We start from the raw sequence: 22,336 nt of genomic DNA on the forward strand, positions 1-22,336 counted from the left end.
GATTTATAGTATCACACTCATGATGTTATTACTTTGAAACAAAACTATTAATAAACAGTCTCATCTAGGTGTACTGTATTAGTAAGTTTTTAAAAGATGTACATGTATCTAAGACCAAAAATTAAAATACTGCAACCCTTAAATCTTGAGCTGTTAATGTCACTCTTATTTTCCTAATTTCACTAGTTTTGAAACTTATATGTGAAAATATTCAAGTCCCTACTAAGAGAGCAATGCTAGTAAATGTTACCTCAATCCACTTTCTACTGAGCCCCAGTTCAAATCATCATTTTAGCAATTTCATCTCCCAAGCCACTGCCCATGTTTATCCCCTTCTTTCCATTTATTTAGCCACTTGGTTCTGAACCTCATCATCTCTCAAAAGTATTGCAACAGTTTCCTATAAATCCTAACTTCTCATTTTTCTCTATTTTTAAATTCATAAGATAGCCCACTATCAAAGTGATCATTCTACAACATTTCTCTGAGACCACTACTTTGCTCAAAAACTTCAATGCCCAACCTCATTTGAAAATGGAATTAGAATAACCCAGCACATTCAATGTGAAAATACATTTGAGGGGTTTTACTTATTAACCTGTCTTTCCAGCCCACCTGACATTCCTTACAAAATGTCTGTACAAAATACATTTCAGTCCTTATGCCTTAAGCACATCCATATTTGCCTCTTTCATGACAATGCTTAACACATGATATGTAATAAATATTTATTCAGAGAATAAAGAATCCCCTAATGTCTGCCATTAAATTTTACCAATCATTCAAGAAGTCAATATTTATACACTATCTCTATAAAGCCTTTCTTGATCCTACCAGTGGAATATGACCCTACTTCTCCTTCCTTTGCACTGCTGCAGTACTTTAACTGTATCATTTTAAGAGCACTTTAACAGAGCAGAATGTTGCTAGTGTACTTTTATCCAAAAGATAGGATTAATTCTTTATATCTTTTCATCCCTTGCAGGATCCAGTAGATTGCTAGGATCAAAGCTCAGCTTTACTCATTGCTGGTTTTAGCACTGTGCAATATTCAAGTAAGTAGAATTTAATAAGCCTCCTCTCCCAAACTAATTACATTATTTTTGTTGTATGAATCAGCAATAAGGATTGGCAAACATTTTAAAAACTCCTAACTTTCAGTAAAATTAACTAGAACCAGAGCAGCTGTAGCCTGGATTATAATGTCTTCTAGTTTAACTTGAATGGTTTAGTAAAATCAGACAAGCAAACATAAGAAGAATGTGAATACTCTTCCTTTCATCAAAAGGGATAACTTGCTCCTCTACAATTGAGGGTACTGGGTTCAGAACATAATTTCCAGAGCAAAGATAAGTGAAGTTATGTAGAAGAGCAGGGAGAGCGACAACACTGACCAAGTTTCACAATGAGTGCTTCTAGACTTCAAGTATACGACCTATCTGCATATGGCAATAGAGAAGCTAAAACTTTTTAAACAATAAAATGTATAGAGCAATATAAAAGTTAGAAAAAGAACTCCTAAATTGTTTCTATTAGGACAGTTAAAAGTTTTGTCTACCTCCCAGATAACAGTTTTTATACAGAGTATAAAGAAGATTTACTGTAGTACCTAGCTGTGTAGTTAAACAAAACATGACTGAGTTACAAAAATGAAGAAGCTTATTTATGGAAAACCAATGTGAGATAATAAAAGGATGAAAACAGAAATTTTACCTGTGTTCTGCTGCTGGAACAGAATAGCCTGGAACAGGATCTTTTGTTCCATAGTATTTTTTTATTAAAGCAATTCCTGCTACTGTATCTGTTCCTTTGAAGTTAACCAAATGAGCAGACGCTCCTATGCCAGCAGTCTGCAAAATAAACCATAAACCAAAATCCAAAAAAAGAAAAAGACCTATACTTGAAGTACAGACCATAGCCCCCAAAGGAGTTACTGTCTTCAATTATTTTTAAAGAGAAGTCAACTGTTACCTCCTCAAAGAGACCTACTTAATTAATAGTGATCTACCCGTACTTCCCATCATCCTCTTTCCCACTACTGTCTTGTGCTTCTCTGTAGTATTATCTGACATCTGCCATGTTTATTACATATATTTAGTCATCTGTACATCCATCCATCAAATATATAAAGGACAGAGATGTTTACTAAAGACTATTATTTCAGGTATCTTTAACAGAGGCTGACAAATATTAGGTATTTAATATCCTTGACTGAATTTCTGGAATTTCAAAATGTGACCTACTTCCAAAATAACTTCCTAAAACTGTACACTAGTAACCTAACCAACAATATTTATTTTATTAATTGAGGTTCCCTTCAGTTTCTTACCTCTTGGGAAGAGACTCCTCTGTAGCCAAAATCATGTAACTTGTATTCCAGACCATCTAAGTTACCAGACGTTTCTAACAAGTATTTGGCCAGTATTTTCTTCTGCTCTCTAGAATTTGTGGCCACTGTGATTGGATACCAGGACTGAACAAGAATAGTCTGTAGTAATAAAATTAACCACAAACATTAATACATAAAAAATTGGATTCTTTCTGAGGAAAATCCTAGCTTTCTCTGGAGGTATGTCCTGGACTTCCATACTAGTAGAAATACCAATTGGACATTTCAGCTGTATGGTGGGAAGCCTACCACATGTATTTCAGATACACTGCCGAGCTCAGCTCTCAAAGCCGCAAAAGGAGCGATAAGCAAACTAGACCCTAAACCGTAGAGAATGTTGAATTATCTATTTTTCCATCCAAAGCTCCAAAGAAGCAAATATTTATGAAAACTATCTGTGATGAATGACCGATGTATTTCTTTATTTTCAATCTATCATGGATCAATAGTTTTACAAACTATATTCACACTTGGATGCTAAGGCAATTGCCATAAAAGTTTCTAAATGCTTATCCTTGATTTCTTTATTTCATGCAGACTTGCATCGAAGAGTTCATGGACCAGCACTGGTCCACAGACTGCACCTTGAATAGTGTACATCTAGAGAAGTTATTTTTTCACTCCTCTAGTACTGGATCTAATTTTTCCTTGGATCTAATATGACTACTGGTAGGTTATATATGTGAGATACTTTAGTACTAGACAATTCTATTCACTGAGTTATGTTTTATGTCCTTGGCATTTATCAAAAGTCATTATAAAAGAGGCACATGAAACATTTCTGCATACACTGTTTACTTCTGAGGTCCCTATTTTGTAATTCAGTTCCTATTATATAGTTTTCCAAATGAGGAAATGAAAGAATTGCTACGTTTTAATGCTAAGACTTGCTACTTCCTGATAAGAAATGTCTCTTGGTTTTCTCCCCTTTTCCTTAGCTTCCAGGCAACTACAAAAAACGGCTAATCACAGCAACTACATTAATTTTTATGACTTAGGAATTCACTCCTCCATCTTGGGATCATAATTTCCTATTCTTTTTGTAAACCAGATAGCCTGCTATTACAGCAGCTTCAAGTTTTAGAAAGAGCTGCTAAGATGACAACATGTCTGTGCTCAATCAAAAAGCTACTTACTTTCTAAAGTTTACAAAACAAGCTTTTACTGAATACCAGATAAGTGACCAATAAATAAAATAAGTAAAAATAAAAAGATTATTTATTCTTGGACTTCCCAACTCAGTCCCCTAAAAACAAAAACTGCAGCGTTAAAGACTCTTGTGATTAACTTCTTTGCAGCTTCTTCCATCAAGAGGTGTAATCTATCTCTTCATCCCTGATTCTGGGATGTTCCTATGATTTGCTTTTGACCAACAGAATGTAGCAGAAGCCATATTTATAACTTCCAAGCTTCTGTTTCAAGAGGTTTTATAGCTTCTACTCTCATTTTCTTAGAACCTTGAGACTGCCCTGTTGTGAAGAAGCCTAAGTTAAGAAAAGAGGTCCAGCAGTCCCAGCTGCCTAAGCTGAGGTCCAGACATGGGAGTAAGGCCATTTTAGACTGTCCCTTATCTGAGCTGAACCCCTCCCTGAATGCAGACATGTAAGTACAAGCAAGATCAGAGAACCATTCAGTCAACTGCAGAATCATGAGAAATAACAGCCTTTTTTTGAGGGGGTGGGGGGGTAGTTTGTTATGTAACAGTAGAAAACTGATGCAACTCCTAATTTGAACTCTATGACAAATCACCTCTTACCTAGGCATTCTGCTTCTGAAATTCTTCTTTCATAATTTCAGTGATTCCACTGCCCCAGCCTATGAGTATCCTACTTCTAATTAATCTTTAGCTTCTCTTCCTCTTTATACTGCCACTGGTTATCCTTCTAAAGCAGAATTTTATTCAGATTGTGTCATTCCTTAAAATCCTTTAATGGCTATCTATTCCACAGAGGAAGAAGGCCAATTCATGTTGAAACCTGAGGCCTTCTGCAATCTTGCCTTATTTACCATCTAAAGGTTTATTGCTTATGATATATTCCACTTTTTTGCTATAGTCTCCCTTGAGCTACTTGCCATCCTAAGAATACCTCAACTCTTCATTCTTTCATGAAGAATACCTTCATGAAATGGGAAAGTTTTTTTTTCCCCCATACACAGAATTCACTACTTCTGCTACCAATTTAGCATTCTTACTTGTATTATTGTTTAGTTAAGAATAAATTGCTCCTCCTCCAAAGGCCATTAAGTAACAGATACCTTACTCTAATATCTGTGCCCAGCATTTCTGGGGTATATAACTAGTAATCAATATTCATTTGCTGCTTTAATTCAATCCACTCATAATTTTAATTTAACTTAGAATGATATTATCTAGGAGTATGAGAAAGATAGAAAACATAATGTGAAAAACTCTAGTTGAGTTATAAAGGTAGAAGATTGACCTTACCCCTCGAAAAATGCCAGGGAAGGAGAGAAATAACTATGAGACACAGTGATCCTTCACATCACCATTTCCTTTCCATAGTCCAACAAAATCAGCTTAAATTATACTCTTAATAAAATCACTCCCCTTTAAAAAAGATCACTGTAGATGTAAGCAAGGGAAAAAAAGGCAAGTTAGTTTGGGTTAATCCAAGGTCTAATAAAGTAGGCCTTGTTGGAAACTTCTCCAAAACAGCAATTTGCCCACACAAATCAAGATAAAATTTTTAGCTGAAAACTAAGACTAAAGTAAAAGAACCTGAAAGTTTTATTTAAGATATAAATGATATAAGTTCATTATATCATTACTGTGCAGAATAAAGAATTTCAAAAAATGAGACACGGTATGGTATAGTAGAAAGGGTACTGGACCTACTTTGTTAACTAGTCCCTTCACCCTTCAGGGCTCAATTTCCTCATCTGTGAAATGAGGGCATTTGATCAGTGTGATAGTTTATAAAGTCACCTTTGATTTTTAACAGCAAAAAGGTGTTTTGTTTTTTTGGTTGGAAGAAACTGTTAAGTTTAGCCCAACATGCTCATTCTTCAGCCCCTCTTAAGTCTGAGATACCTCTGAAGAACTCTTAAGCTCTCCTAAATACATTTTGAAATCTGATTTGAGGACTAAGATTTCTTCTAGCACCGATATTAAAATTGATAAAGCAATTCAATAATTTTAGTGGGTTTTAAAATTCAGTGTATGGTGAATAAAAGAATGTTATTAATAACTCTGCACAAGGAATTCCCTGGTGGTCCAGTGGTTAGGACTTGGCACTTTGACTGCTCTGGTTCACCTCCTGGTTGGGGAACTAAGATCCTGCAAACTGTGCAGTGAGGCCAAAAAATAAACACCACAAAAAAACTTTGCACATACTGGGAGGGAGAAATAGAAAGAATACTACTAAGCACTATTATTTTAAATGTTTTAAATTAAGGATTTCCTGAAGAAAACCTCAAGTTTTTAAATAACAAGCTTTTTGGATTTGGTAACAGATTGCATTTACAAGGTAGTAAACTTGGGTGGGAGATGGCTAAGAGAAAGATGAACCTCCTCTATCCTCTAACCCACAGAAGAGGCAAAGTCATTGTGAGAAAGTGTTTTCTGAAGACATGGTATTTAAACACACACACAAAAAAAAAACCATAGGATTTTTCAGAAAAGAATTGTTTCAGACCATGTATTTTTGTGCCTTGGATAAAAATACATACCAAGGACTGAAATTATTTAAATAATATATATTAGAATAGAAGGTAAACTTGATAAGCAGATGAAAATAGGGAACTTTTTTCCCTTCAAAATCTAAATCTCATATTGGATTTTACATTTAATAATCTTTAAAAATATCTTTATGTTTGCTAACAAACTACTACTAAGATGTCCACAATTTATAAAAACATCAACTTTTTTTTTTTTTTTAGTGAAATACATCTAAATAATGATAATTATAACAGGTACTTAAAATTTTTTTCAAGGCTAGTATTTTTCACTTTCTAAAGGAAAACATACTTGAAAAGCAAGGTAGACTTGAAGCTAGTTCTGTGCCCACAAACACCTGCTTTATGAGGCTCCCATTCAACACGGGGGAAGAGTGCTTATTGACTAAATCCTCAACTAGAAAACTAAAATGAAAAAAAGTGAAAAAAGGTGATTAACAAATGATGATTTTCAAAGTAAGATTTATTTGTTTGGGATCTTTTGGCACTGAAGGTCAAAGATACACTAGATGATGTGGTTCTTTAATAACTCTTCTATTCTTTTTTATAATTCCATCCCCTCAAAATAAAGTATCTGTCAGTAAAGGAGTATGAGAATTATTAATATGTTTCCTTTTACTCTGAGTTCACAATTCAGTTTTAACACATAGCAGTGAACTATTTAAAATCTTTATTTTAGTTAATTGTTCATTGTTTCAGAGCCTGTTAGGCTATTAAAAGTTTTTCTAAACTGTTTCTAGTCTTTATAAATGAATCCCAAATGTATTATTTTATAACAGCAAATTAGTTTAATGAATAAATTAGTGAGATAGAGCATACAAAGCACCAAGTAAACAAGTCTCAGATAATAGGGTGAAATTTCTACAGTGAACCTTGAATGTATTTAGATGAGAAATACCAGGTGGTAGAGTCTAGGCCCTAAACTGATTAGATAGGAACAAAGAAAACGATTACTAAAATGTCTCAAGTTACTAAAGATGTACCTGTGCTGTTTTTGTAATCTTTCTCTATGGTGGTGTATATTTAGGATTGCAACAAATAAGATGGAAGCCAGCTGAACTTTAACTGTAATGATTCTTTACAATTTAAGATTAGATTTTACTGGAAGGTAATTTAAAGATTATTTAGTCCAACTGTCATTTTACAGGTGAGGAAACTGAGGCCTGAAAAGCTTTAGGAGGTGGTAGGAGGTTACATAATTTTATTAGTAGCAATTTTTAAACTAGAATCCCAGTTGAATTGAATGGTTTTTACGTCTACAATTAATGTTAAGAATGAAAAGCAAAACAAAAAACAATTCACCTCAATCCAGTTTGTAAGCCAGTAACATTCTGGATCTGTGTTTTCCACTGTGAAGAGAACATTTCCTCTAGGAATGACAGAGCCCTCAGGAACAGCTTTTACTTCTATTGGAAGATGCCCATCATATTTCTGGTAAAAGACAATAGTGAAATTATTCATTCAACAGATGGTACACCATTACCTGTTTAAATAAGGTTCTTTATATTTTACAGAAGCTAAACTTACTGTCAGAGAAATTACAATTGTAGATCTTACTATATTGCTAGTAATATGGTCAGAATATGCTTATCCTCCTGAAATAAAATTAACTATTATGATTAACAGTTTAGTATTACTAATTTTTAGAATTTTATGCTATCAAAGTACTTTTGCTAAGAAAATTTATCACTTGAAGATAATTCCAAAACAAAGTTGTTTTCCTCTTCTTTCCCCTTCAAAGAGTTTATTCCAACATATTCTAAGAGCACTATATTTCTTCTAAGTAGTCTTCTTTTCCATAAAAGAAAGGCTAATGACTGGAAGATAAAATAATGAGCTGCTGTTAGAGAGCAAAATTAAATGAACAAACTAAAAAAGAAAAGAACTCTCTGCCAGTAGAAGAATCTTGAATAGGTTTTCTCTATACTGGTAGTAGACCTGACACTATTTTCGTAGTAGACAGGCTAACTGTTAAGTATAGTTTCTAGAACTCTCGCAATCAACATCCAAGTGCAACAAGTCTCTCCCAGATTAGGCTGAGGATATAGGTCGCAAAGAGTCAGACACGACTGAGAGACTGAACTGAACTGATAGTGGCTACATGACATGTTACTAGATACTTAATTAAGCCTCCCCTTTTTTAAAGTTAAAAGCTGTGGTTAACTTTAGTAAGGTAGATTGTTTCAGAAATCCTAACAGTTTATGTGATTTGGGACAAGATAACTAGATAAAAAAAAAAAAAATTCACGATTCTAGACGTCTCAGACTCTATGCTTATAAAATCGGATTACACAAGATTATTTGTAGAGAATCTATGAATCCCTAAGATTCTCTGAATATAAAATGAAAAGATTTACCACCTTGATGACTGAGAATTATATTACTGAGCACAGCATCTAACTTAACCATAACTGTTATCCTCAAAATAAATCAAATGAGTTAAATGTGGCAGTTAGCCAACAGATTTTACTGACTTTACTTAAGATATGGAAAACTAGCAGAGTGCTTACCCAACTTCTTCAAGGAGCCAAAATTAGTAAAATTCAGTATTACAATATAGGCATGAAAGTGAAAGTATTTATCACTTTGTGTTTGGTAGTTTACAATGAAAAAGACATTCATTTTAGAGATAATTAACATGGAAAGATGTCAGTAGATACCATTCCCCACCTATCTATGTAATAAAGAAAACAGCCAGGGGACAATTCAACTTATAACTCAATTTCCATGTCTTTGGATGCCCAAAAGTTTAAGCAAGGAATCCAAATGTGTTAGACAGGAATATTACAGTATAATAAAGAATGAAAATTCATTTCACAGATCTGTACCAAACCATTCTAACTATTCAGTAAAGGAAATGTCCTAGATTCACACCATCTATTTTCTTAGGTATTCTACAGTCCAGAAAATAGGCTTAAATTTTCAAGTTGCCCCATGCTCTTTCTTAATCATAATGTATTTTCAGATAAAGGATTAAATCACCTTTCTGATTTGCTAGTTATTTTAAACTGTAATACATATTGTATCAAATCGCTTAGACATGCTATAGATTCTTGATACTAATCATCAGGAAAAACAAACGTACCTTTAACTTCTCACAAGAATATCTAAATAGATATTAGTTATAGGTTCCCAGACAGACAAGAGCTGTAATTACAGCTGATCCTTGAACAATGTGGGGGTTAGAGGCACCCCCTGCCAACAGTAAAAACTCCAGGTATTCCTTACAGTCAGCATCTGTAACGGCAGCTCCTCTGTATCTGTGGTTCTGCATCTGCAGATTCACCAACTGCAGGCTATGCAGTGCTGTAGTATTTACTACTGAAAGAAACTCCACACAGAAGTGGACCCGTGCAACTAAAACCTGGTTTTCAAAGATCAACTGTATAGCCTAATCTTCTACTCAAATTCCACGGCAAAAAAATTTTGAACTAAAAAACCAAATATACAGATCAAAAATACATATTTTTTACCTCAAGAATGTAGTTCCATCCCTTTTCGTTAAAGACATCATCTTGGAAATGCTCTCTGTATACCTCTTTGGCTTCTTGGATCTTCTCTTTGGTCACTACTTTACCTAAAAAAATAAATATCTCCTGTTTACATTTCTGAAGGCATGCTGTGAATTGCTGAGTTGTCATAGGATTAATGTCTCTAGCTATTTCACACATTCTATGGATTAAAAGACAAGAACTGAGAGGTTAAATGATTTACCTAGAGTCAAGAGCAGAGTCAGAAAAGGAATCTGCACTTCCAACCACTCATAAGCAGAAGCATAAAAGTTCATTTATTATGTGAAAAACAAATTTGCAGTAGAAGAGATTATTATATGTGTGTATGTATATATATTTTAAATCACAGTAACAAATTCACTTCTACGGAGATTTTTAAAAAACCTGTGTTAATTTATACAGTCTTCAGATTTGACAGTAAGCCTTTGATATGTGGTTTCCAGGTGAACCTGTTTACTTTATTCATAAAGTATATCTTTGGAGGCTGACAATCCAATAATTTTCACAGTTCCTAAGTTGTTGCCCCCCCCAATACACCTTTAGCTAACTTCATCTATAAAATGAGGATAATACCTACTTATAGCGTGGTTGTGAGAATTGAATGAGTTATGACATCTGAATAAAAGTTCTTAGAATGCTGGCCTATAACAAACCATACATTTTAGCTGTAATTAATAATAAATGACACTTTATAAAGCTTTTAAGCTGAAGGAAATTGAAGTGTAACATTAGTCTTTAGTAACTCTCTAAATAAGATCACTAGTAAACTTATTTAAAATATCTTGGGTAAAAAAAATAAATAAATAAAATAAAATATCTTGGGTAATTGTGTTGCAATGAAGTACGTTTGATATCCAAGTATATTTTCAATAGCATAACATATCTTAACTATCTGATCTTAAAACTGCCAATGTTACAGAAAAAATTATCTGCATAAAATTCAACTTAATCTGTATTCAATTCTGAGATTACTTTTATTTGAAAAGGTAAAAATGAAGCTTTCCAAAATGTATAGAAACCTTGGGAACTATTTCCCCACCCTCCAAATGGACTTCTAAGTAATAAAGTACAGAAATTATTTTGGGGATTCTGCTTCTTTAAAATGAATTTGAGACTAAGTCTACAGTTACAAGTAGTTTTGAAAAATAGGCCTTTAAGGTAAAACTCACTAGCATAAAGATATTCTAATTATAACTGCCATCACAACTCAAAATGAGTTTCCAGGTCAGTCACAAATCCTTTATTTTGAATTAGTGACTAAAGTCTACCAACAAACCAGATTACTCTCAGAAAATTATTCACTTCTCTAAATTTATTTCCAAACTTATTAGTTTCAGAAAATCTCTCTCATATTTAGAATATCAAGTACATACAAACTAAAATTTAATGCTTTCAAATTAACAGATTTCTAAAAATTTCAAAAGAACCCCTAATGTAATTAATATCAAAATTAGACTCTTCAAAAAGTTAGTTCAAATAATAAAATATGACAGTATAAGAGAACAACTATGAAGAGGTATATGAAAAAAAAAAGAGGTATATAAAAGGTTAAAATATGTATTTTAAACATATTAGGAAAAGTAATACCTTTTAAATACTTATGAAGAATGTACTGCAATCCATAAAATACTGTTTCCTCATATTTCACCTTCCTTATTTTCGAGTTTTCTGTCTTCTTTTCACGGCATTCAAAGTAGGAATAAACTTTGCTTGTGTTGGGTGGGTACTGTTTATAGTGAGTAACCTATATGAAAGAGAAATACTTCAATTAGAAAATACCATAAGAACAGAATGTAAATTACAACAAAAAGAACTTGAAAGTATGTAAAACACTAGTTAAACTATACTGATTTGCTCTTGATGAGCCCCTTTTCTGGAGACAAAAGATAAACAGTAAGTATAGTGCTTATTGCTGTTGTTTAGTTGCCAAGTCACGTCCGGCTCTTTTGCAGCCCCATGGACTGCAGCCCGCCAGGCTCCTCCATCCATGGGATTTCCCAGGCAAGAATACTGGAGTGGGTTGCTATTTCCTTCTCCAGGGGATCTTCTCCATCCAGGGACTGAATCCATATCTCCTGCATTGGCAGGTGGGTCCTTTAGCACTGAGCCACCAGGGAAGCCCCGTTATTATTAAGATACTTTTAATACTTCGGTATCTTAAATTAAAAATCACAGGCGAGTATAATTTTTACAAACAGACTTGATTTAAGGAAGTACACAGCCTCTACAGAACTGGACACTTGGGGAGAAAAATACAAAAAAAAGGTATCTCGTTTACTCTTGGTGAACAGTCTTCATTTCGGAAAGCGAAGCAGCTGCCTGGGGGGGACATACAACATAAAAGAATGAACTGAAAGCAGAATTTGGTACTGTTACTATTTAAGTGTGGAACGCTCAACAAGTCAACAGTCAATGACTTCTTAAGGCTCTCCATCTGTGTAACGAGGTACTGGAAATGATCTCTTCTAGTCTTCATAGTGACACTGTGAAACCTGGATGAAAGCAACAGCAGCAGCAGTGGGAAAAAATACCCTATTCTGTAATCTTTTCTCAAACCACCTCTGAATTGCGAAATAAATGTCTATACAATTGCAACATTAAATCCTTGTGAATTTAATGATATGAAGAGGTATTATTACAAATTTCTTTTCCATGAATTTAGGTTAAGAGCCACTGTTGAAAATTTGTTTTTGTTTTCTGTGTTCATTATAATCTGAATTTATTACATTTTAATATGGTTACAATATTTTACCAATAAAAAACCACTGGAAGAATAGTGTCTATTTTCCCATTTGAAAAAATAGGAATAATAATGCCTTAAAGCTTACAGATAGGGTGGTGAGTCAGGGTAATGGTGTAATAAATCTTTGCAGATGAGTTTCATGGACGACTGCTGTGGACATAAACCATTTTCCCTGTTTACTTCTGATCTCAAGTTTCAGGAAAACTAATGTTTTCCCTGTTTGGCTCCACAATCTCAATCCAAGTAAAACTTGGCTTTAACCTAAAGAATCTTTGTGGCTTAACACAAAAACTCTAAAATGAATACACAGAGAAAAAAAAGTCACAAATGTTTAAAATATGTTTCCTTTCTAATTGAAGCAACTCACAACCCTGTCTAATAACCCCCTGATGCTGCTTACAGGTAATCTTGGAGGTGAATCTTTATTGTTAATATGTGGTCTGTTGCCTAAATCAGGTAAGAGTGGGAACTTTCTGTTTTGCTCATCTATGCTTCCCAGGTGATGCAGTGGTATAAAGAAACCCCTTGCCAATGCAGGAGCTGCAAGAGACGCAGGTTAGATCTCCGGATCAGGAAGATCCCCTGGAGATGGAAATGGCAACCCGCTCCAGTATTCCTACCTAGAAAATTCCATGGATAGAGGAGGCTGGCAGGCTCATGGGGTCTCAAAGAGTTGGACTGAACACACACAGACAATTATCTATATATTACAAGGTATATGGAGGCTTCATCAAAACCTAGCATAGGGCCCTCCCCAGCGGTGCTTCCACCACAGGAGGCCTGGGCTTGACCCCGATGGGGACCTCGTGCTGCGTGTTTCAGTCACTCAGTCACGTCTGACTCTGCAATCCACGGACTTCTCCAGGCAAGAAACTGGAGTGTGGTGCCATTTCCTTCTCCAGGGATCTTCCCAAACTGGGGATTGAACCTGGGTCTCCTGCACTGCAGGCAGATTCTTCACCGTCTGAGCCATCAGGAAAGCCTGCATGCTGCATGGCGAGGCCAAAACAAAAACAAAAAAACCTAGAAGTACTTGTCAGTTTTCTAAAGTTAGAACTCAGGGGCTGATGCCAGTGTAAATTTAAGATTTAAAAAGTAGTTCAGTGAAGTAGCTAATACAGCTGCTGCTGCTGCTAAGTCGCTTCAGTCGTGTCCAACTCTGTGCGACCCCATAGATGGCAGCCCACCAGGCTCCTCTGTCCCTGGGATTCTCCAGGCAAGAACACTGGAGTGGGTTGCCATTTCCTTCTCCAATGCATGCATGCATGCTAAGTCGCTTCAGTTGTGTCCGACTTTGTGCAACCCTATGGACAGCAGCCCACCAGGCTCCTCTGACCACAGGATTCTCTAGGCAAGAGTACTGCAGTGGATTGCCATTTCCTGCTCCAAGCTAATACAGAATCCAGAGCAATTAAGTCTATTAGCTGATTCATTAAAGTGCAAAAACATGCATATGTATATATAGGCAGGATAATCACAGTAATAAATGATTACAACTTAAGAAACTGGTTAGAAAAAGATATCACCACTTGAAAATGTACACAAGATGTATATAAAAATGAAAATGTCCAGTTTACAATCTAAATAACTCCAATTTCCTTAGTGGGAATAAGCAGTGAGGTGGGAGAAAAGTCAGCTCTGATGAAGTAAAATTTGAACAAAGATTCACAGTTGTGACTCAATAGTTAGGACTTTCTTCACAGTACACATACTTAATGGAGCACCTTTAAAAGTTTACTTTTTCTATATCAGATTTAAAAGTATCAGAAGGCAAATGAATTATTTTCTTCTTCTGAGTAGACCAAGCAGTCAAAAGCTAAATGGAAATGTACCTAAGCTATTTAATTCTACCTTGGTCTAAAAGTGTACTAAAGATTTTCCATCCTACAAATACAGTTCTTGTTATGGACAATAATGAAATATGTTTATATAATTTTAAAGCTTTACTTCAGTTGTTTTCTTTAATTATGGTACTTAAAACCTTTGCAGAAGTATTCAGAATGTCTCTCTGAAAACAAACATTAAAAATACAAAGTTGTCTAGGCTTAGTTAGAAATGAAGTATGACTTCTAAAATCTTTGGAGAAACTTAAGAGAACTGTTTTAGAATTCAGCTAAAGAGTCAGCAAACTCTCTGGCAATTAACTATGAAACAATTTACTATCAACCACTTACTAACACCCAATATATTTGAAGAAGAATCAAATACAATAGTATATTCAGATCTGTTTATATACTGGCATATACATTGTTTAAATGGGAAAAAATTTTTTTAACAGAGCTTCTTGGTAAATATAGCTTCTAAAATAGCTAATTTTAGTTGTGCTAAGTTTACTGTCCTCTTCATTTTACTTTCTGCTAAACTTGTCATCCTGAGCCTGTTGGAACTTTTATCAGAAAATGAGATGATATAGCAGAAACTCCTATCAATAAATTTTTATTTAATAAACAGTTCATTCACAAATATATACGCTACCTGCTGTGTAATTAGGCACTGGTTCAGATGCTAAGCATGGGGAAGTAAAATAGACTGACATAGTCCCTAGTCTCACTGGGCTAGTGAGGGCTGAGAGGTCATAAAATAATTTCAGAGCTAGATAGATGCTCTGAAAAATTAAAATAATGGCCTAGAAGAGGCATGGGAAACTAAATAGGAGCCCAGGAAGGCTTCTCCTGAGATAGTGACATGTGAACAAGATCAAAATGACAAGGAAATAGGAAATATTTTGACTTCAGGGTCAGAAAAGAAATGAAGACCACTGTGGTTGGTGCTTAGAGAATGAGGAGGAAGTACATGAAGTCAGAGAGATGCAGGGACAAAATCACGTAAGACTCACAGGCTACCTCAAGTGGGGAAGCCACTAGTATGCTTTAGGCTAGAGTGATTATGATCTGATTCACATTTAACAAGAATCAGCCTGGCAGAGGTGGAGAGTAGATTACAGGGTTACTGAGTGGATGCAGGAGCATCAGTTAACAGGGTATTGCCAAAACTCAGATTAGGTGAGAGATGACTCAATATTTTTGAAGAAGCAGGCTGATAGATTAGATTTGGGAATAAAGAGGGGGAGAATTTAATGATGTCTCCTAGATTTTTCACTTGAGCAACTGAGTGAATAATGGTGCCATTTGCTGCGACGAGGAAAGGCATGGAAGGACTGGGTAGGGAAATCAAGAGCTTAGTTTTAAGTATGGTAAGTAAACACTAACAAAAATCTTCATTAATATTCAAAATTAAGTGACCCGCCAAAAGAGAGCTCTTAAATCATATTGTTTTTCAGCACTGCTTTGAACTTCCACCACTTGAAAACATGGCTGTACAATAAATTTAAAATTATTTATAAGATGAGAAAATAACAAATTTCTCTTAATATCCTCCAGAGACTACCCCTAAAAATGTTTCCTAAACTGACATAGCCTTCCTGCAACTAACAGAATCCCGCCAGCACATAAATATATGTGATGAAGAACAGAGACACAGGGGAAAATGTAGCTCTTCTAATAAATCTGAATTTCAGTTATATGGTTGATTTTACTACATGAAAAAATAAGCTTCTAAAAACTGCACTCCCAGTGTCAATTAACCATGTATAACAGTTCAAGAGAAATATGAGAAGTATTTCAGTTGCATAGAGTTTTTCTGTGACAGCAAAGTATACTTTTCTCCTGAGCTTCTCTAGATTTCCTATAAGGTTGACATAATATATTTCCAAGAGCTTTCCTCCCACATTGGTATCACATGACCAAAGGTATCTACTGCTAACCTACTTTCAGTTATAATCACTAAGAAATAATCACAAGCCAACATTTCAACACCACCATGTGTATATAAGAGCATATGGAGTAACAGACTCAAAGTCACAAACTAAGCTATGTTACCTGTGTAATATCTAAGGGCACTCATAAGAGGCATTTATTATTGGCTAAGACTCTCTACCTTTTCAAAGGTAAGGAGCCAGAAACAGCAAAAATCATAACGAATTTTTTCTTCTTTTCAATATTATTCAGGATTTCTCAAGCCCTGTCCTTCTGTTGCTCCAGAAAATGATTCATTACTATTTGGCTTTGGAAGCTCTACTAACATCAAAATACAATTTAAGGATTTGGGGATTATATTATTTTAGTGAAGGGGAGAAATTGTAAAACTGGCCATTATCATTATGTTGCCTCTTCCCTTGAATCTGGTAGAATTCCTAGCAACTTGCACCTTTTCTTGGCACACCTTTAAGAGAGATTTCATAAACTGACAAAAAGGCTATCAGTTTCTAGTATTTTTGTTTTGCAAGATACTCTACAATTATTATTGGCCTTATCCAGTCTTTCTATGAAGTATATTCATGATTTACATATAGGATTTTATTTCTGTTGCCTGGGTTTTTCCTGTAATTCATAATATAAAACTTACTGGAAAAACTCTATCCTAAGAATGCACAGGTGCTCTCTGACATACAAACTGCAGCAGGACCACACTTCTCACAGGGCTGAGGCTGCCGCTGGAGCTGTTTTAACCATACTTAAGTGTCCAGAATTGGTGAAGGAGAAGCAACTTTGAAAAACAGGGAACAACTCAGAGGAAGACACTGGGTAGCTCAAGTCTGAGGCAGGACTAACTTACCCATAAGAATGACTGTCATCTGGCCCCAAATCTTTTAACCCCAAAATGCCCAAATAAGATTTGTTATTCTGCCACTAATGAGGAAGCAAAGCTGTTTTTCAAAAAGTTACTTTGGGTGCTTAATCACCATACATAAATCATACAGCCTTTTGAAACTTTTCTAAAATCAACTTTCACCCATCTTAGGTTATAATGGGCATCTTTTGTCTTTTATAATACCTCAGTTGCTCAGTCCTATCCGACTCTTTGCGACTCCATGGGCTGAAGCACGCCAGGCCCCCCTGTTCATCACTAACTCCCGGAGCTTACACAAACTCATGTCCATTGAGTCTGTGATGCCATCCAACCATGTGATCCTCTGTCGTCCCCTTCTCCTCCTGCCTTAAATCTGTGCCAGGATCAGGGTCTTTTCAACTGAGTCAGTTCTTCGAATCACTGGCCAAAGCATTGGAGTTTCAGCTTTGGCATCAGTCCTTTCAATGAATATTCAGGACTGATTTCTTTTAGGATGGACTGGTTGGACCTCATTTCAGTCCAAGGGACTCTCAAGAGTCTTCTCCAACACCACAGTTCAAAAGCATCAATTCTTTGGCGCTCAGCTTTCATTATAGTCCAACTCTCACATCCATACATATGACTACTGGAAAAACTACAGCTTTGACTAGACGGACATTTGTTGGCAAAGTAATGTCTCTGCTTATTTAATATGCTGTCTAGGTTGGTCATAACTTTTCTTCCAAGGAGCAAGTGTCTTTTAATTTCATGGCTGCAGTCACCATCTACAGTGATTTTGGAGCCCCCCAAAATAAAGTCTGTCACTGTTCCATTGCTTCCCCATCTATTTATCATGAAGTGATTGGACCCATTATAATACCCAATGGGTCTCTAATATTTATTAAATTAATGAATGAAAATGTGCCGAGTTCAAGATAACCAGTTTAAAATGATCTTTTGAGAAGCAACCCACACTGGACAGCACATTTCATAACTTATGTGTCTGACGTGGCTTAAACTGTAAATTGCTTACAGATTTCTTTCTTGTGCTGCATTTTTATTTTTTCCAACTAAGTCTGAATTGACAACTTCTTCCATTTCAACCTGCTAACAGGTAGAATGTTCAGAAATGTTAAAACTACTCTCTGCTATAGTTTGTTACAGACATTATCTATACAGAAGGGGAAGAAGAATGGAGTAGAAGTGAATCTTTTATTGATTCATTTAGTTGGAAACTGATCAATGGCTATCCCAGAAATAAGTGGGAAAAAAAATGACTTGTTTCCTTTACAAAAAAATGTTCCAAATACTTTTTTAAGCACGGCAATGGCTAAGGCCAGCCCCAGTGCACCTTTCCTTAGCTGGCTTATTAGCACAATGTAAATATAACCCAGTAGATAATTTTGCTTTAAACCATTTTGAAAATATAAGTGGTTAGCACTTAGGATTAAGTGTCCTTTTCATTTGTAACAAGAACCCAGGATGAAAACAGAAGAAACAACCACATTCATCTATTTCCTTCGTTCATCATTATGTATAATGAAGTAAGAGATTACAGAAATGAATATATATTTTAAATGCCCCTTTAGTACAAATTGTCCTGAACTTTCTGGAAAGGATACAAGCAAAAACAATATTTCTGCATGTTGTCATGTGCTTGGACATTATTCTATCTACTTGCAAAATACCTTTCTAGGGTGCCCAGACAGTCAATTATCCTTACTTCAGTCCCCGCAACCCCCCCCCCCCCAAAAAAAAAACCAAATCAACAATTTGGTTTGTTCTGTTCTATTCCACCAATACAACCAAAGCTGCTAGCTCCCTACTTTAACTGGCCAACAGTATGTAAGTACTGATAATGATGTGTAAATAATCTTCTCAGGTAATTTCCAACTAAAAGTGTAATTTCACTGTTTCTAGACTCAAGATTACCATTGCTGTCTCTTCTTCATCCAAGAAAATAAAAAAACCAAAAATGATAAACAGGCTATAAGTACCAGCAAAAATGTAAGGAAAATGAAACTTAAAAACTAAATTGCCAAGTGTAAAATACACAATTTATTTTACTGACTGCTGCAAACCACTGGTATAATAAAACATTAACCTAATTGAATCCTCTTGAGAGTTTTCTTGGGAGGGAGAGTGGGAAATGAAATATGTTAGTTACTAAGATGATAATCTTCTTAAAAGGTTTTATATTAGGAAGGGGATAAATACACCAACCAGTCTGACTTGAAATGGACAGGAATAAACTTTATTAAATAGGTACAAATTCTAATAGTGCTGTTAAGTATGCCTAGCTAGCAGATTAGAAAACTTTAGGGTAACCACTCTTACCTTTCATCCCAGGAAACTGATGTTAAAGCAATTTTACATTCCTTATATATAATAGCTAGAGGAGCCACAAACTAAAGAAGCTTGCACACTGTTTTGTTTTTAAAAGTTAAAACTTTCCTTTCTTGTTATTAATACATTAAAAAACTTGAAAATTATTTTAAAGATTTAGTTAAGGGGATAGAGTTTTAGAAAACTGTGAATGACACCCTTCTAAAATCACTATTAAAAACACTCAAAATACCATGAACTAAGTAACCACAAGAGTAGCACAAGTCAACCATCCCTGATAGCACTATGATCTCCTTGCAACTGTGTAGATTTCCATTTTTAAGTTCCATTTAAAAGACCACTCCTTAACGAAACTTGGTTCTACTTTAAATAATAACCCACCGTAATTATCAAAAGTAGAATCTTAAACCAGCTAGGAAAAAAATTTCAACAGAGAACTTAAGTAAAATGGGATTCTCCAAAATACTTTACTGGAATATTTAAGAGAAAAAACTAAAAGCAACAACAACAACAAATCTGAAAACATTATGCTTTAATCGCTATACTCCAAACTACCATGCTGCTCAAGTAAAAACTGAAACTTATTTTGTGAAAGTGGTGTTTTCAGAGTGACATGTCATTTTTTAGGTGTCCTGGATAACAAAGTTTGTTAGCAAAGTATAATCCAGTTTACTTCATATAATGTGGAAACTGAGGGAGGGGATATTTCTCAAATTTCCCTTTAATCACTCTTCCCTTTATTTATGTATGTGAGTTTCAAATAAAATGATCGGGACACCTATACAAGCAAGCGTCCAATAGCCATAGTAACAGAACGCTGTGTCCTCTCAACGAGTTCTCTAGGTTAGCTACAGTTTTTTAAACTTCTTGTGTTTCACTTTCCTTTTCACAGAAATCACAAAGTGGTTCTAATGGAATAAAGGCAGATCGGCCTTTGCAACAGGGGATGAGGAGTGTGAGTGATCACCAGAGGCAAAGGAGTTTGAAACCGAGCCCAATGGAATGGGACGGGGAAGTCGAGCAGGGCTCCCCGGAACAGATAGATAAGGGTCCTCCGCACCCGGGCCACCGGCAGAGGAACGTGGCTGGCTGCTCCGGCAGCCCTACTAGACCTCGCCCACCCCTTCCTCGAGGAGGGACACATCTGCCGACTAAGGGGTGAGCTTGCTTGACTCAGCTCCGCGGGGGAAACCCCACTTTTCAAACCTGACTCCCTCTTTCCACGGCGGAATCCCAGGGGCCGTTACCTAACTGACCTGCTCTCCTCAGGCAAGCCCTAACCAAGGCCGGCCCTGCCGGGCCCAGGGCCAAAAGGCCGCACTCCTGGGGAAGGCGTGAGCTCACCCAGTGACGCCCCGGCCGTCGGCCCGCTGAGCTGCCCCGAGCCCCGGGCGGCGAGTGCGGGGAACCGGTTCGGGCCCGCCTCAACCCCTCGCCGCACCGCCCCACCACGCACCCCCCAGGCCCCGCCTCCTGCCGTCCATCCCTCCATCCCTGCTCCATCAGCCTCCTCCCCAACTGCGGCGCCAGCCTCACCTGCCCCATCCCGCCCGCCGCCCGCCGCCCGCCGCCCGCCGCCGCCGCCGCGCCTTCCCTCGGGGCTTCCCCAGCGCCACGACCCCAGCCCGGCCGCCCCCGGCCCGCAGCCTCGCGCTGTTCCCCGACGCACCCTCTTCCTCCCCGAGCCTCTACCTTGTATGAGTCGGTGGCCAAGAGGATATTGAACTCGGTTTCTGCCGCAGCATTCATCTCGGGCGGGAGTGTGGGGGCCGCGCGCCGCGGAGTGCCCGGCGCGGCTGCGAGGAAGGAGAAAAATGGGCTTCACCGCGCTCCGTTGCTTAAGTCACCGATCGGTCGGAGGGGGAGGGTAAGAGGAGGGGGAAAGGGAGCGAGTAGGCGGGGCCAGAGGAGGGAGGTCCCGGGAGCCGTGACGCGGCGAGGGAAGCGGCGGCGGTGGAGCGGCGGCGGAGGCGGAGCGCGCTGGCAATCTAGGGACTCCCGGCGGCCTCCTCACCCCGGCTGCCCGCCCCTGTCCCATCGCTCCGCTGGGGACGCGAGGGGCGGGGTGAGGGCGCGCGTGCGCAGATCGCAGGGGGCGGGGGGGGGGCGTGGGGAAGGACGTGAGGCACGCGCTTTTCTCGGAGACGCCCACACCGGGAAGCCGGAGGCTGAGGGGCCGCCCCGGCCTGTGACCCGTGCGCCCGCCTGGCTTTCATTTCCCGGCCCTAGGCAGCGGGGCGGGGGCGGGGCCGGGGTGGGGGGCGTTCCCAGCCTCGCCACTCCTGCGATTAGCCGGTTCGCCCGCCCCGCTGGCACCTTCCTATCCTTACCCAGTCCTGGCCGGTTTTCTGAGTCCTCCTGAAGTCACGCCACTGGCTGGGGGCTGAGGAGCCTCCCTCTGTCCGTCTCCCCGTCCCCCTCGCGCAGTTCCTCACCTTTGTCTCTGGCTCGGATTCAGGATCGAGCCTTTTGCCTTCATCCCTCGGTCTCTCCTGGTCCTCCTAACCCTCTTGAAAATCTGAAGAGCTTGCTGAGGAATAAGGGCTGAGGGGTCTGCTTAACCTGAGGAATCGACTCCACTTTCCTCCACCTCTGTGACTGAGCTCTTTGATCCTTTGAGGGTGTTTTGACTTTTCCCGAGAAAATAGCCTGCGCCCAAATTCGGGTGTTGAATTTAGTCCTGACAGATAAATCAGAGGACAAGACCCAGTAAGTCTAGTTTGCCGAGGAGTAATCGGCAGCGGGCCACAATCTTTGACAGGGTGCGAGACTTGTGTCATCGCTGTAATCGCTCAATTTTGGGAAACGGGTTGGCAACCTGGAGATACAAAAGCAAATGAAACGACGTCGGATGACTTCAGCCAAACGTGGACCATCCGTTTGCGTAGTTCTCATACGCGGTTGCATTTTTGCGTAAAACTGATTTCCTTTGTCCCCATGATTAACAGTTTTTTTTTTTTTTAAGATTTAGGTTTTACAAGACACAGGTTACCAGGGGAAAACCAACTTAATAAAAACTGGTACATGAACTTTGCAATTGTC

The 22,336-nt window shown here is 37.7% G+C and overlaps 1 protein-coding gene across 1 annotated transcript in view; it reads right to left on the minus strand.

Annotated features, from left to right (window-relative positions):
• NAMPT (nicotinamide phosphoribosyltransferase) overlaps positions 1-21,376 on the minus strand; it is a 38,333-nt gene extending 16,957 nt beyond the window's left edge. The window contains exons 1-6 of the mRNA XM_043872262.1: positions 20,987-21,376; positions 11,185-11,341; positions 9,559-9,662; positions 7,388-7,516; positions 2,330-2,488; positions 1,714-1,850 (exon numbers count right to left, since the gene is read on the minus strand). Of these exons, the coding sequence (XP_043728197.1) occupies positions 1,714-1,850; positions 2,330-2,488; positions 7,388-7,516; positions 9,559-9,662; positions 11,185-11,341; positions 20,987-21,043 (743 nt within the window). The 5' untranslated portion in view covers positions 21,044-21,376. The remainder of the gene's footprint in view (positions 1-1,713; positions 1,851-2,329; positions 2,489-7,387; positions 7,517-9,558; positions 9,663-11,184; positions 11,342-20,986) is intronic.
• Between the last annotated feature and the right edge of the window lie 960 nt (positions 21,377-22,336).

The sequence above is a fragment of the Cervus elaphus genome, chromosome 18 (assembly GCF_910594005.1).
Source record: "Cervus elaphus chromosome 18, mCerEla1.1, whole genome shotgun sequence".
In the NCBI taxonomy this organism is placed as follows: Eukaryota; Metazoa; Chordata; class Mammalia; order Artiodactyla; family Cervidae; genus Cervus; species Cervus elaphus.